Below are 18,128 nucleotides of genomic sequence, written 5' to 3'. Positions count from 1 at the left end.
TAGAGTAGGGGTAGGAATGACAGATGAGAGTGCAATTGAAAGAGGAGTTCTCGCCTACATTATTTAATATCTGTCTAGAAGAGATAGGAAAAAGTCTACAAAATGAAGATTGCATTTCAGTAGGAGGTAAAATGATTAGGTGTATACAGATTGCAGATGATATGGTGCTTGTTGCAGAATCTGAAAAGAAAATCAATAAGATGTTAGAAAACTTGAGGAAGGGTTGTGAAGAATATAGGACAAAAATAAATGTTAGAAATACAAAAGTCATGGTGATTAGAACGAAGGGATCGGTGCCAAATATAGAAGTAGGAGGGGAGAAAATAAAACAAGTCACTAGTTCTCAATACTTGGGTAATGATATGAAATGTGAACGTGAAATAAAAGCAAGGATAGGAATGGCGACAGAAGTCTTTAGGAAGAAGAAAATACTATTTTGTAGGACCTTGAATAAAGAGTTGAGAAAAATACTCATAAAATGCTTCGTCCGGAGTTTCGTATTGTATGGGTCAGAAACATGGACATTACTCAAAAGTGATGAAAAACGACTGGAGACCTTCGAAATGTGGGTGGGGAGAAAAATGGAACAAATTAGCTGAGTCGAGCGGGAAACGAGTGTGAGGATGTTAGAAATGGTAGGGGAGAAAAGAACAATTTTAGACATTATTAAGAAGAGGAAGAGAAACTGGTTGGGACATTTTCTAAGAAGGAACTAGATCATGAGGTACATGCTAGAGGATTTGGTAGAAGGAAAGAAGGGGGGCAGAGAAGACTACAATCAATGGACGATATCAAAACAGAAAAATCGTACGTGAAGATGAAGAGGTTAGCGGAAGACCGTGGAGCATGGAAGCTCTCAGTTGCAGCAAGTGACCTGGGAATAATGCAGAATACCTATGATGATGATGATGATACAATGCATAAGTAATTTTTCCTTATTACTGTAGTAATGTCTTACAAGGTATTTATAGGGAAAACACACGTAAGGTCAGCAGATGCGTTTTTCTTGAGCACAGTTGCAAAAACTGAAATAAACATCGGAGGTCCTATTATATTTTTCTTTTTCTACATAAAAGAGAGAAACATCTTCGTTTATCTTTTTTTATTTATTACACTATTATTTCGTATTTAGACTTCTCAAAAGATAACTTGGTTTTTCATCCATTTTTTTGGTACCGCAATATTTCGATGGTAAAGCTAGTTCGATATTTTTCAATATTTCGATATATCGATCAACTTTCGATCTCTGTCGATATCGATTTTCGATATTCAAATCCGGATATGGCACAGCTCTAGATGAAAGTCACGTCAACAATGGAACTGGAAGTTCAATTCTTTAATTCCGTAACTGACATGCTTTACCGCGTCGGTTTGTATGTATATTAACACTGTCCAATCGACCATAAAACAAATGCAACGTAAACATAATTTGTGAATATAATATGCAAATTGATGAGTCAGATTAGTAAACTTAAGTAACATCATTATGAAATGAGATTCTTAGAAGAAATATTTATTTTAAATGCTTTGAGTTTTATATGTTTGAATTATGTATACTTTATGCCAATTTTTTGCCACGCCCTTACAAATCCACGTGCAGTATTACAATAACATAAAATAAGATAAGAATTTATCCGGAAATCAAATATTATAACATAGTTCTAAAGTAAACAAAAGGAAACAAATCATTTTAGATGAAGAGTGTTTTGTAGGTAAGTAATTTAATGAAAGAATAAGCTTAGGTGTTACATAATTCAAAATGACTAGTTAATAAATTTAAAATTAACTGGAAAGAATTATAGTGTTGTTACTTATTTTTAAATGATCCGCTGGGCTGTAGAATTACCCCAGAAAAATATGGGGATATAAAATAGAACATAATTTCAGTAATATTTATCACTAAACATTTTAATGTTGCGAAACATTGTCTCTTTGAGGGAAGAACGCAGACTGAAATTATTTGAGAACAAGATTCTAAGATGAATACTCGGACCCAAGTAAAACGGGAATGATGATTGGCGGAAACTTTATAACGAGGAACTGAAGTTTATTCAAGGAACGTTCAATACCTCATGTAAACAAATACATGTGGTGATTGTTTCATTTTATTGGTTAAAGAGCCTTGGAACATCCATGCGGCAGAAGAAAATAGTCCATTGTTAAGTAAGCTGTTTTTCAATGCTTTTGTTGCTTATAATGCTTATCATCAGAAATGCAATTTCCTTACAGTTAAATAACACAAACAACATTTTATCTAAGAACTAAATTGAATTAATGCAACAAAAGAGAATACGCATGCGTAGAAGGTGGCTTTGGCCCATCTTACGCGCGAATCACAGTTTACAATATGGCTGCGTGCGGGAAGCATGTAAAACACGGACAGGTTACAAACACGTGCTTCTCGAAAGAAGCGCTCACCGATAGCCAATTATCCGATGACTGGCGGAGTAATACCATTCTGCAATGTTTACATCAGGATCAGAGGGTTCGTTGAATGAACTTTACATAATTTATATCGTGCACCAAACATTATTAGTGTCATCAAATCTAGGAGGCTTAGGTGAGCAAGTCATGTAGCCAGAATGGAAGAGAATAGGAACGCTTTTAAAGTTTTAACTGGAAATCCAATCTGAAAACGACAATTAGGAAAACCTAGGCGCAGATAAGAGAACAATATTAAGATGGATTTCGCAGAAATAGGAATACAAGGTAGAAACTGGATCCAGTTGGCTAAGGATAGAAGTAAGTGGAGGGCTTTTATGAACGCCGCATTGAACCTCCGGATTCCATAGAGTTAGTTAATGGGTTTTCAGGGAGGGTAAGCGAACATTTTGGAAAGATTCCTTCTTAGTTAACGGGCTTCCGATTGAATTAGTCTTTCGAAATTGTTTGATAAAGGCTTGTCAGAGCTCAGAAACAAATCAGACTCAGTTGATGACCAGAGGTAAAACACAGTTTACAGGTGGTAGCAAACATTGGAAAGATAATATAAAATGGAGAAGGTATTAACAGGAAAATTCGTCCATAGTATCGAGTATATGCGTTACGTTGAATTAAATTATGGTAACAGGGAATTTTTAATCTCCTAACTTAATCATGACTGTGCCTAGCGCAGCAAGTGATGGCTCGGTCAAATCTTTTTCTTTTTATTAAGCGGATTTCTTGATTATATAAAACTCTGCTCTAGATTTTCTGCAACTGGTATTCGCAAGTTTGCTTCTAGCAGATGGCCTCTTTTCAAGATTAAAACAAGGTTTGTAAGTTGTTTGCTATTGTAAGTGTTGTTTTACTTATTGTTCCATTTTCTATGACCTATGGTAATTAGTGTTGCCAGCAGTATGATTTGTCGAGTGAGTGTTGTCTTTCTTAAGAGGATATTTTTCTCCTTTTCTGATACATTGTTTTAACAAATAATATTTTTCGAATACTTCATAGAACACCCAAATATCTTATGATCTATCTGTGTCCTACCAGAAAAAAAGGTATATTTCGCTCCTGTTTCTTTTTATACATTTTCTCAGTGTATATTTGTATGATCTGCCAACTAGAGTGCGTCTAGTTTTTTCAAGACCGGATTTTGCAACATTGGTTTATTTCTATGGAACTTTTAGAACAAAATAGAGATAAATATTAAAATAACAAAAAATACAAATAACCCACTATCATCTAGAAATGAACCTAGGATTCTCTCATCCCAAAGAAGTACACAGAAAATTTAGCCAGAAAGGACTCATCAATATCCATCAACTAATGTTTCATTCAAAATACGTACTATTTGCATAAAATATAGGATATACGTAAATTCAAATAGTTTTAAATACTTTTATATAGTTTTCACTGTTATTTCAGATACATTAGATGATTTTATTGCATTTGGTGCCACATACATAATTGGAAGCGGGGAATCAAATGCGAGAGTGTCAGCTTTTGGCTTTTATGAGTTAGCAATGAATCCAGATGTCCAAAAGAAACTTTACGATGAAGTTTCCTCCACATTGGAAACGTGTGATGGTAAACTAACGTATGAAGCGTTCCAGAAAATGGATTATCTGGATAAATTTACTTCAGGTAAATGAGCATACTTCTGCAATAATAATTCTATTAAGTATAACAAATAATATAATAGATAGAAATATCATTTAACAAACTACCCTATTGTATTACGCTATGTCTATTTAGGCGCTAATACTTACATGAGACTGTCAATTCTAGGGTCTGATATAATATACGAGAAGTAGTAAAAACTTGTCTTTTGAAACAAAAGTTGCCATTTAGATTTAAAAATTTGTCCATTCGAAACATAGAAAAAAGGAAGAAAAACACTACTATACACTAAAATTTATTTTTTAAACCATAAAAGTCATTAGAGACTAAAATTTGTCCTTTTGTAAGAAAATATGTTATCTAGAGACTAAAGTTTACTCTTTTTGAAACATATATATATATTTGCAGACTGAAATTTGCCTTTTGAAACAAAAATTAATTTATATGCTGCGAATTTTTTGTATATGAGCCTTTTTATGAGTATAATTCTTGCTAATAATAACAAAATTTTAACGGCCGAGAAGCTATTGTGTTTTTTTAAAGAAGCAGCTTTTTTAAAATGTTTTCTGTAAAAGCTATATGAATATTTCCGATACCTTTTAAACATTAGCTGATATGTTCATTTCCAATGTGAATACTGAGCAAACACAAAATTCTGCCTATTTCAATTACAGTACTCGAAATGATATGCTCAATATTTACAGAATGGTTAGAACATGGGAGAGTAATACGTACATCACTTAATATATGTTATGAAACCACATATTTTTATGATAAATATCAAAATGCTTACATGATATAGACTGCTGTTTTAAAAAGCGTATTGAATGTAAAAAAAACTATTTTTGAATTATTAAAATTTTACATGATTAACTACCCCTCTTTCAAAACTTATTTGATCATATATTCATTTATTTGTAAAAATTCACTTGGTTTAGTTGTACAGTGCTTTGTGTATCGAGGTTCAGAAGTAAGGCCGAACAAATAATGGAATATCATTCTTATTTTCACATTTTTATTTGTATATTTATTACTTTTTTTTTTTTTTTTTAAAGTGAAGATTCCGATAAGACTTGGATTGTACTTTTAGTAGACAGAAGTATACTGTAGGTAATAACTAATATAGATATCTTGTATAAATTAGATGGATACTGGTTTCCTAAGAAGTAGAGAACTAGAAAGAAATAACATTTTTTTTTTTTTTTTCAACTTCTACTTCCAACAGAGATGAGGGACCAGTATTGCCAGATTGGGCTGCAAGTAGCGGATTGGGCGATTTTTTAAATGATCTCGCTGCTAAAATTTCAAATTGGGCGACACGCTACTATTTGGGCTACTTTTCATTATCTGAGGGCCATAACTCTTAAGAATGCGCTACATTTTTTATTTTGATATATAATATCACAAAACATTATTGATATTATATAATATAATACAAGTTTTGTTTGTTGAATGTTCTATTCACAATGAAAAATAGTTTTATTAAAACTAACGTGTTCAATCTAATTCAATTCTTGTATTACGGCATTTTAATGTCCAGATCTTACAATACTAGACTTTTGCAGCGTCACTGACCATGTTACTGTCTCGTTTAATGCCTAAACCTAGTAGTTGAATGGAACTGTGTGAACGTGAACGTTGCAAATTTAATTATATAACTTATTATCCATAACACAATGAGGAAATATAGTCCATAACGTAATTTATTAACACGAGGAAAGTACAACTAAAACTTCCAAAATTCATGGCTCACAGGTAAAGAATTTATCAAATATCAGAGCCTACAAAACTGACTTAAGCCAATATGTATTTCGTTGGAGATAAAAAGGGTTGATCTTCTCAAAATATCACGGTCTGCTCAGTTTATTGCATATTGTCCCTTATGTAATTCGGAGTTTCTCGTAACACAGAACCGCCAATAGCCCGGAGCTGCGATTGCCGTTAGACAGTTGCCAACCCAGATATCTGATGTATTCCTAACTGCAAGTGTTTCCATTAAATCGATAAGGGTACAGTTCCGACACTGTGATGGACTGTAGAAGTTTAAAGTATCTCTGTAGACACTGATATAAAAATTACAAGATTGGAATTTTTGTTTGTATTATTTTGTATTTTACAAATACTAGATTCGTAACTGTTAGGATTATGTGTGTCCTGTCAGAAGACCACGATCATTTTAATAACTAGCAGCGTATTTTTTTCACATATACAGTACATAAATACAAATAAACAATTTGTTTGAACAGAAGTAACGAACGAATTGATTTTCTCGGACACTACGCATCAGAAATAACACTTAAGCATACCATTTGTATAAGTTTGATACGAACTCTCGATTGATGTATGTCTGTCTTATCTTTGGACAATATTTTAACTAAATAGGAACTAAAGTTTAAGAGTCAATCATAATTTTCGCCTATATCTCATTAAGATCAATATGAATTGTTGTCTTGTTCGTATAACAATGAAAAACTCCATGAGAAAATACTTCAGTATTAGTTTTACCGTAAAGCTGGGACGGTTCTCATTAAACTTCAAGTTTTATGTTTACGAAGAAATTAATTTTTTCAAGTTTTTTTTTTTTTTTTTTTTTTTTAAACTACGCATGAGCTTGTACACATATCACTTTGATCTATCAATTGGTATATATTCCATCTTTGGAGAAAGTTTCTTTTCCTTAAATGCTAATAATATAGTAGAAATTTTGTTATAGTGTTCTCGGGTTATCAGCCAGATGAAGATATACGACGTTTCGATGTAGACATTGTATTCATCATCACAATCCCTGAGGATGAATGCAACGTCTGCATTCGAAACGTCAGATGTCAATATCTTAACCTGGCTGATAGCCCGAAAACACTTACTAAAATCATGTCGCCAGGCAATATTCAATTCTTTCTTGTACAATGTTGTTGAATTTCTCAGTTTTACCTTCTACGGTTCTGCCTTTTAGGCTAAGGAAGACGATGCAGAACGTATGGTGAAAGAACTTACATTACGTCCATGTCCCGGGCGGATTCGAACCCACGACAGACAGAATCTCTTCGATCCATATAGAGGTGTGTGTGCGCCTGAGAGTTAGTATAAAACTGAGGGATGGGATGCTATAGTGAATTTATTGTAAGAGGGTTTCCTGTTTGTTTGTTTGTTTGTTCTTTATTCCGGAATTAAAGCATCTTATTTTTTCACTCAAACTGTTCTTAAAACTAAAGTCTACGGTAAAATGTCATCGTTGATATCCAGGATAATGTGATAACGAAGTTAAAGACAGTTCTAGGTTTTCCTAAAAAGACAGTTCTAGGTTTTCTATCAAAATCTCAACGCCACTCAAAATCCATGGTCGGTGACAACAACTTGTATGGGGTGCTCAGTGTTCAAGGGAATTAAGTTCATTTCTGGTCATTTTGGACACATTTCATCTTAAGCTATCTGTCTAAAGCTCCTTTCAGAGCTTAAAGTACATATATATATATATATATATATATATATATATATCATATTGTTTGTAAAGAACACTCATAGTGAAAAAAGTGTTAACTTTTTCATGTATACGCGTACCATACACACTTTGTCTCTTTTTCTTACAACTTTGGTAACTGAACTTCATTTCCTTGAGCTTTGAATACCCCCGTATATTTATGAATACGGTATAATTTATGAAATTGAGTTTTACATGTTTCATAGTGTATGTAGTAATTAATATAAATACTAGTACTTTAAATGTATAAATACTGTAAACCAATATACATTTTTTTTTAAAATCTTACAGAGGTACTTAGAAAATACACACCTTTCCCAATAACAAACAGGATATGCTCTAAAGAATTCCAAATCCCAGGAACAAATTTCGTTGTAGAGAAAGGGATGCATGTTTATGTATCCATCAAAGGTCTTCACTATGACCCAACTTATTACCCAGAGCCTCAGAAATTTGATCCTGAAAGATTTAGCGAAGAGAATAAGAAGAAAAGACCAACATGTTCATTTCTACCGTTTGGGGCAGGTCCACGAACTTGTGTCGGTAAGTTCTTCCACATTAGAAATAGTTAAAAAATATACATTAAGGTCGTTTGAGAATTAATCATAATTATAAGTATATAAGGCACAACGTTTGTTTGTCCTATATAAATTCATACCATTGAAACATGAATTTGTATGAATGAATGGATTTTAGAACATAGAATTGACTGAAACCAGATTTTTATCATGTCACTTTCATCAAAATGAGTATCCTAAGAAAAGAAAATGGAGATTAAAAGTATGTCTAGAATAGAGTATCTTAGAAGTCAATCAAGTTAGACAGATAAACTTTGGTATAAAAGATCCTTACTAAAAATTATCAGAGGTGTCCGTCCTTCACATGGTAAGAATGGAGTTTAATAATTATAAAACGGAAATTTGAATATTATAGAAATTTTTCCCTTCAGAAGTGGAATTTTCGAACGAAACATTGTAACAAGTTTTCAGTATAGATATAAAGATGGGGAAATTTATATGTAATAGGAATATCGCCTTCCTCATTTACAAGCGAAAGTTTTGGAAATGCTTAAATACGCGTTCCTTTATTTTAAATTAAGATGTTATATACCGAATTTCACACCTCGAACATAGTAGTTCTTAATTTCAACATTTTCTTAACAAACAACAAACAAACAAACAAAAAGAACTTCCAATATTATACGAATAATCCCTCTTACGACGAAATTTTAGTAAACGCTTAAACATATATTCCCTTATTTTTAATTAAGATTTTATATACCAAATTTTACATCTTATCCACTAAGCGACCCCTCACATATGTAACTTCCTGAGTAAATAAATGGACATGTTGATATTATAGAAGTGCCTTTCTTTTTCCTCTTTAGATTGAAATTTTCTTAACAGTTACAGCTTAATGTGGGATCCCAACCACCGGTAGTCAAACCCTGGTATCCTGCCCCAAAGGCGAGTACTAACCATATAGCTACGACGGAGGTCTTGAGTTGGGTTTTATCATTTCATTACAATTCAAATACGCAGCCTAAGGAAAAAGAAAATTCATATAAACCTTTCAAGTATTGTCCATAAATATATTTTTCCTGTACGAAGAATGAGTAACTATATTGCTAGTTAGAATATAAAATTCGATCTGACGCTAAAATCGAAACACAATGAACTCTATGAGTTTTGATTGATTGTTCCAATATGTTTTATTTTAACTAAGAAAAGCGTTCTTCTGAAGACGAAAATGTCCACATGCCATATGAGAATGTTATGATAAGACCAATAATTGATTTCAAATTTTGCATTGTTTAATCTATGAAGAAATCAGAGAAAACATCCGACGGAAAAAATCAGATAAAATTGATTTATATTAATATGGAGTTATGGAGAAACATAAAACTTTATTCAATTCAGAATGGTGAATACGTCAAAATAAGGGTTGAAACAGTCTAGATTACATATCAGATTACTTACATTTCAGATTACAGAAGAAATATGCCCTGTAAAGAAGGAAAGATATACAAAAATAACCAACTAAAAATATTTCATGAAGGATAAGGTTGAGAAAATAGAAAAATATATAGAAACGAACGCAATGGTATAGAAAGAGTAAAAAGGAGTACCAGACCAACAGAAACATTCTAGTTGATTCCTGAAGTGTAGATATGTGGAAAGTTATTTTGCGATTATCTAATAATTATACATGTGATAAGCGAGTAAAATGAGACTTACCCCTCTCTAGTTTGACAAACATTCCGTGATAACTCGTAAAAATTATTCTGTTTTGGCATAATATGTTGTATATGATGTTTGAGGTTTTCGTACAATCCTTATAGTTTAGGTTCGAAACCATTAAATTGTGTAGGTGTGAACTAAGCCCTCACCCACTTCCGATTTAAAAATAGTTCCATTATAATTTTGTTCTTTTTTTAAAAAAAAATCTTATTTTTAAGGTTAGGAAATACTTAGGTTAGTTTATATTCAGTTGAAGTCGGTGGTGAGGGATAATGTGTTGAAAATATTTAAATAAAGAAAAATTCTTTTCCTCGCCTCTACAATGCACACAATTACTAATTTATTACATGTATATGTGTATTTTTCTTTCTTATGATTAGAAAAGTGGAAGGGATAATGTCTACCACAAATGGTGAGAAGAAGCACCTCTGCTGATTATTATTTGAACACAAATAATAATAATAATAATAATAATAATAATAATAATAATAATAATAATAATAATAATAATAATAATAATAATAATAATAATAATAATAATAGCTAAATCTAGTAGCCTACTTAAAAACGATAAACATAACCTATACTGGGATGGAAAAATGACAACGGATATAACGGTACTTGCAAAAAAATCCGACATTACCATTATCAATAAAATGGATCTAGAAGGAACTTCCATAAATCTAGTAGTGTCACTGAATCACAACATAGTACAATTTTTGGTACAAAAGTCAGTAAGTATAATGCTCTCGCAGACGAAATCAGGAAGACATTGAAGTATCGAAAAGTTCTAGTAAAACCAATCATTATATTAGCTACAGCTCTTACTCCTAAAAGTACTGCCATAATTGGGAAAGATAAACGCAAAACGTGTTTTAGCAAGCCTACAAACCATCAAGTAATTTGGCGTACCTGCGATATAGTCACATATGTAAGAAATAACAAAGGACCAAAATTGGATCCTTGTGAGACACCGAAAGAAATGGTATACATAGATGATTTACAACCATATACCGAAACACAGAGTATTAAAGACTTAAGAATATAAAAAGATAAAGTTTTTTTTATATAAAAAAAGAAGAAATCTTATCAGAAGCCTTAGCCAAATAAAAGTACCAGTTCGACTTGACCTGTATTAGAGACAACAGGATTAACAAAAATAATTTATCTATTTAAATTTAAGTCAGTTGGTTTACACTTTATAAAGTCACATTGATCTGAAACAACACGATAATGAACAAAGTTGTACACGTATTAAAAATAAGTGGGTCAAAAATCTTAGGTATAAGATCAAGTAAAGATATTGGTGTATAATTTATGGCCTTTCCATCGGTTTTAGGAATTGGAGTTACAGCTACCACTTTCCATACACTCGGATAAATATGAGAAGCAAAATTCCAGTTAAACAAAGATGTCAAAATTGGAGAAATTAATACAAAAATACATTTAACTATAAGAATCGATATACAATCCAGACCAACAGAAGCTTTAATAACTTTTATAACCTCAACTACCTGTTCAACAGTAACATATAATTCGTCACTGCAAACCTGACTAAGCATTAAATAATAATAACTTTCATTTGAATCATCCTTACGATAAACAGCTTCGAACAGCTTGGTAGAACCTTATCATTTACCAACACCACCTTGTTACTTTCCTTAAAATGTAACTCCATGTTTAATTTTCTTAATATCATCCAAAGAATTGAATAAAATTCTATCTTTGGATTTTGAATAATAATTTATATCATCAGAAAATTTTCTATTAGTGCAGTCTAATGTAGATATATTAAAATTACCAATAATCACTACATCATTGTTCAAAAAATTCACTTTGGAAGCAGTAAAATTCCAATAGTTCATGAACTTTATAACGGACTAGGTTTGATTGGATTCGATTGTTAGTAAACTTCTAAAATTTTTGGGTATTATTCTTTAAGCTTTTTTGAACTTTACTAAAGTATTTTTTCAGAAGTTGCTTCCTAAAATTTAAATGAAAACGTATCGTAATTATTAGTCAATTGAGTTATTTTATATTTCTTATGGGCATTCTTTTTTGTTAGGTAAACTTATTAGAGTACGAGAATGTCGTCTCGGATATTTTTTAAACTGCTATTAGAACATTGTTATTAACCATATCCACCATTGTATCATTAACCTGTTATGCAACGAGGTTGATATATTTATTCAATGAAATATTTTCCATGTTACTATTTAACTTTCTCTCTCTCTCTCTCTCTCTCTCTCTCTCTCTATATATATATATATATATATATATATATATATAAAGATGTTTACCTTATGATATTACAAACTGTAACTCTCTCACAATAAAAAAAATATATGTGTGTGTGAAAATGATGTTCACTTTCCTTCGGACCATGGACTGTGTAAATGTATCACTGACTGGTGGTTGCGAACCTACTGGGCCCGGTGCAGGTATGCTACCAATAATCACTGATCCATTCACCAAAACGCGGTCACCGGAAAATGGAACTCAAATTTGCCCAAAGAAGATAATTCCCGAGCCTCTTCCATTACAACTCACAGCCCGGCATCCAGGCCTGCAGTCTGTCATCCGCAACCCTTCGTGCAAAAGGTTGCAAACCACAAACTACCGACACAAGATGTCAACCTCTAAGTTATGCTGACAATGAGGACTACGGAAAACTTGATGTTCGTGTTTGAATACCCTACCAAAAAAAAAAAAAGTCCAAAACAGAAATTCTTTTAGTGCAACGGAAAGAAAAAAATCATTATCCAAACTGAGAATTTTGAAAAAACAAACAAGAAAACTGAAGATAAAAAAAATCACAGTATTCGGTCGTCTCTTATGACGGTCACACCAAGAACTCTATTACTCGAAACTTGTGAAATCTCACCTTCCACTGGAAGTTAAAAATACATCTAATACTGCTCATGCATTTTGCACCGTAACTACATATCTAAAATTTTCACTATAAAGGTTATTCGATATTACTGCATTCTTTAAATTACCAATTCTACTCGAAAGAAAACGTTCAGATTACAATTTCTACATTTTATTAAAGAAAACCTTTTGTTTTGATTACACACATGCTACAGCTCCATCTTGAGCAATATGAAAATTAAAAAAAAAAATCTTTCAATGTTTCTAGAATATTCGATTTTTCAGTTAAACAGGAAAACTCTGACAACATAGAAATAATGTTTCATTTCATACTGAGTTTTTTACTGAATATTTTTTTATGAATAGTACTACTGATAAAACTAATGAGATATGTTGACATCTGAGAGGATCATAATACTTGGTATCTCGACTTCAAGTTGACATCAATACACTTAATCCGTTCAATTTATACTAAAGTTTCATACAATGGTGAGTGGGCTAGAACTTCTCATATTAAATGTTTCTTATTTTGTTGCTTTTGTGCCTCTGAAAACAAATAGTGACTCCGGCGACAGGATTTATACACATTTGGTCACCTGCCCTCTGTGCACGGAAACATTTTCACTTTCTGTGTCTTTTCTCCCTAAAATTTTACTTTACAAACATACAGGAACACATAATCAAAATATCGGCACATACAGTAACCTTAACCTACACCTATCCTAACCTACACTATTCTAACCTAAATTACCTTAACCTAGAACATGAAAATATATCACTCTTAAAACATTCACATTTGATCCATAGCCCATATCACATCTGAAATTGTGATATATATATATATATATATATATATATATATATATATATATATATATATATATATATATATATATATAGGGAGTTCCAAAATTTTACGAACTATGATACATTATACTCAAGTATAATGTAACAAAACATTGATATCTCAATATCTGTGGTGCTCTAGATGGACATTTAACAGAACATTAGGAGGGACCATGGGTAGAACATGTTTACTAAATATATATATATTGTTTAAAATTTGATTGAGACTTGAGACCTTAGAATCTATATTTAAGTTCAGATTATTCAAGGTATTGAATAAAATTCTAACTTTGGATTTTGAATAATAATTTATATCACGAGAAAAGTTTATATTAGTGCAGTCGACTTTAGATATATTAAAACCAACAATAATCACTACACCATTGTTAAAAAGATTCACTTTGGAAGCAATAAAATTCCTATAGTTCATGAAATGTATAATAGAGTAAGTTAAATTGAAATAAGTCATTAGTTTATATATATATATATATATATATATATATATATATATATATATATATATATATATATATATGATGAAAGAGGATGAAGAGCGGAGAACACTGAGATAAACACCTGACGGAAGAGAAAATAACTATAAGTCCTAAAATATCATTAAGTCTAAGCAAACTGCATAAATTATACAACCTTGAATATTTATCTTAGGTTTAACATTGGTATTACTATTATTATACCTAAACGAGAAAAACTATATTCCCAAACATTTATTAAAATAGCTTTCAAAGTAACAAACACTTCTAAATGTATCTTCATATCAAATCTCTGTCATATCAAAAGTTGATAAATCACTATAAAATATTATAAAATAAAAAAATACTAATCAAAATCAATATTTTTCTACATTGAACAACCTACATGACCATGGTGACTTATCTTCCTTTTTTCTGAACGAAAGGGCTCGTAATATTGAAGTCACAGCACTTGGTCAAGTCGACTACAGGAATAAGTTTATCATAAAATAAAATAAATGTATTAAACAGTAATTTGCATTAAATAATGTTCATTAGTTATAATGAAAGTTGCATTCAGAATTACACGGACGTAAGTCCGAACATGCTGATATTAAATTGTAATCTGGAAGATACTGATCCTAGACAACACGATACACTATGGATGTCAAGGAAGTGTTATATTCAGTTTTGAAAGCTTCCCTGGAGCATTCCTAGGATATTCCACAAAAATGTGTGGGGCAATAAAAGTAGGGATGGATCAGTCACTTAAAATATATTAAGTATCAGTTTAATACTATTGAAAATATAATTGAAGTTAAAAGTGATCTAACATTTTGTAAATTGACAAATTTTCTTTCTATGAAAGACATTTTATTTAGATAAATCAAATTTAGATAAATCAATTAATTTACTACTACGTACTGTATCTAAAAATATTTTAGTATCAGACTAGTAAAACAAGAGTTAAAAGTGATCTAAAATTTTGTAAATTGACAAATTTTCTTTCGATGAAAGATATTTTATTTAGATAAATCAAATTTAGATAAATCAATTAATTTACTACTACGTACTGTATCTAAAAATATTTTAGTATCAGAATAGTAAAACAAGAGCAAAAAAGCTTTCATTGTCTATTATTGAATTTATTGACGATTTGGATGTCACACAGTAATCTTCATCTTGCATTGTGTATTAGTAACAAAAACTTTCATAAGACGAGATGGGTTTCAGCTTTCATTTTGGCAGACCAACAAAGTAGAAAGTAGTTTAGGCTATTAGAGTTAATTTTGTTAGAGTTCCTATCTCGTTTATTTTTACCTTATAATACCATTACGATCACGAAACTTTATTACGAGTATTATAACTTTCTGTTCCGTTTCTGCTAAATTATCACTGGCTGATTTTAATTAGAAGTCAGCTTGTACAGTGAGATAGCTCCGTGTCATTCTGTCTATCGTAAACTATGATCAAGTGTCATAAATCTCATTAGGAAGGGAACTATCCGCTAACACTATTCTATTTATAAAACAAAACCAGTTCTCTCTGCGAGTAACGTTAATATGCTAACTTTCAAACATATAACAGTTACATGTTGCATAAATACCTAGGCGAAGATATTTAGATATTCAATACTTATTAACAACGCAAGAGGACTCATTCATGTCAGTCACGCTGATTATCAGTAGTCTACAACAATTGTCGCTTCCTGAGCTCTCTTTCTCCTATCTGAAGCCAAGATATGTCACTAACGTGTCAGGGAGACTTGGAGGAGCAATTTGCGGGAAGATAAGTAATTTGTAAGTATCCCGCAAGTAATTTGCAGGAAGACTTGGAGGGAACAACTGGTATATAGTAATCTGCACAATCTTTCATTTGTAATATATTAGTAATTTTTCAATAATCAAAATCTCAGAAACATAAACAACATAAAATGTTAAAATTTTGAATTTTTCAAATATATATATATATATATATATATATATATATAATATAATATTAGAATGTTTACCAGGGCAAAAACAATATTTTTTTATTTGGTTGTTATTGATGAACATAATTTGTAGTAACTTAACAAAGTATTTTTAACGCAGCACATTTAATGTTGTGCAACCATGTTGAAAAAAAAATACAGTAAAACCTTGTTAAGCCGAACCCAGATAAGACTAACTTCGCTTGATCCGGACAGGCAAAAAATAGTGTCTGATTTTAAATGTCGGATTGACGATTAAGTCAACAATCAGATTGACAGATAAGAATATTTTACTGTATTTGCTCATTGCTGTGGATACTAGGGGCATTCCACACTATCTTAACATAGTATAGACATGTACTTCAAACCAAGTTCAGCAGCAAGAGTTTCGAGTCATACAAAGCTAGGTACGTCGGGCATATCATAATACGAGCTATGATGCATGTACTCGTATGTACTCCGTTATGTGTATTTTTTTTAACAATTTACTATAATAGTAGGGCTAGTATATGTATTTAGGTCTATGCTCTTTAAATTGAAATACACATAATAAACTCCAGTTGTTTTGACATAAACAGGAATTTAATGTACTTTCTGCTATTTTTAAATAGGTTATTTAAGTTAAACTGGACTTTTGCTAATCCGTTCAACTTATCCCCCTTTCCCAATTAGTTCAGATTAATGGTGTTTACCATACTCAAATACACATTTTTATTTATTTTTCTTCTTCTAGATAGGATTATAGGAAAGTTGTTCGTCATTAAAACTAATGACAAAAATAAACTAACAAAAGCGTCATTAAAACTAATGACGATTTTATTCCTGTCCGTACTTTATATGCTTTCTTCTTTTGAATTTCTTCGTGAGAAATCTAAGCATGAAGATGTATTATCCATAGGGCGAGTTAAGGATTTTCTACAATAAACATGGGTGCCATTCTTTTTTAAAAGTACATACTTTGTATATGACTGTGGTAAGTGTACAAAATAGTGTACAAAATGGAATAATCTAATTTTTTTCGTTCTCTATTTCAGCTGCACAATACGCCCGATTAGTACTCAAAGTGATATTCTTTTCAGTGGTTAACAAGTATGAACTATACGCTTATGAGGACACCTTACAAAGTTTTAAATTAGACCCCAGAAGCTTTTTTATACACCCTCAACAGAAGCTATTGATCAAACTAAGAGAACGAGAATATTATCAAGATATTGTAGTATAAATAAATAAATAAAACTTTTAAATATAGATGTAGTTTTTCTTTTTTTAATATTTGCACTATTTTCCTATGGAAGAAACTTTTCTTTTTTATCTTTCTTTATATATATTTAATTTATCAATTTCAACTTTTCACTATACTGTAAAAGGATCGGCGGAAACTAGTTCGAGAGGTGCTACTACATCAGTTTTGAACAGACGAAGAGGTTGATGTGAACAATGATAAAGTGCTTTTGAGTATATATGTATGTGTGTGTATATATATGTGCATATGTATTCTAGCCTTAAAAGTGTGAACATTAGCGCCATCTTTTCTACGTAATTCACTGATTTATTCTAGGAATTGTTTTTTTCTGTCTTCCTTGAAATTAACTGAAATTTTAATTATTTAAGAGTGAATTCATTTGAAAACTGTCTCTTTCGTCGTGGGAGCTAAATTCTATTACATAATTTTAGTATCTAATAACCAAATTTAATTAAAGTAATATTTAATTTATGTACAGACCTGCTTAAATGCCTGTTGTTCGCATGAAGAAAATGGTTTATGTAAAATAATAGATAATATCGGATTTGGACATGCTATGTTCTTACCCTTCTCACCCATGCTGAAGGATGCTGCATTTCGACTTAAATAGTATTGTGAGTGTCACTATTCATCTCAGCAATCCCGGAAACTATAAATTGGACACTAATATCGGGGTGTCTTCCCACTTTGCGTAATTCCCATTACGTTTAACGATCTTATTAGGAAGAAAATATCCCATATACAGAAGATCTGACAGTGTTTCCATATTTATACATAAATAAGTGACAGAAACTTACACACAAAAGCCACATTTATTTCAAATATTTATAACATAAAATATTTAAAATACACAAAAAACTTACATCAAGGAAATTGCTATAATAATATTAACGACTTATCACAATGAACAACTAAGTTTGCTAAAAGAAAAAAAGGGACACTCTTTTCAAATAACTACAACAAA

The 18,128-nt window shown here is 31.2% G+C and overlaps 1 protein-coding gene across 1 annotated transcript in view; it reads left to right on the top strand.

Annotated features, from left to right (window-relative positions):
* LOC145668598 (cytochrome P450 9e2-like) overlaps positions 1–17,164 on the top strand; it is a 108,115-nt gene extending 90,951 nt beyond the window's left edge. Inside the window, exons 3-5 of the mRNA XM_081736622.1 lie at positions 3,850–4,068; positions 7,814–8,065; positions 16,956–17,164. Coding sequence (XP_081592748.1) covers positions 3,850–4,068; positions 7,814–8,065; positions 16,956–17,143 — 659 coding nt within the window. The 3' untranslated portion in view covers positions 17,144–17,164. The remainder of the gene's footprint in view (positions 1–3,849; positions 4,069–7,813; positions 8,066–16,955) is intronic.
* Positions 17,165–18,128: the final 964 nt, after the last annotated feature.

This window comes from Thermobia domestica, chromosome 13, assembly GCF_964235325.1.
Source record: "Thermobia domestica chromosome 13, izTheDome1.hap1.1, whole genome shotgun sequence".
Lineage (NCBI taxonomy): Eukaryota > Metazoa > Arthropoda > Insecta > Zygentoma > Lepismatidae > Thermobia > Thermobia domestica.
Note: the sequence above shows the minus strand (reverse complement) of the source record. Positions and strands in the feature narration are given on the sequence as shown.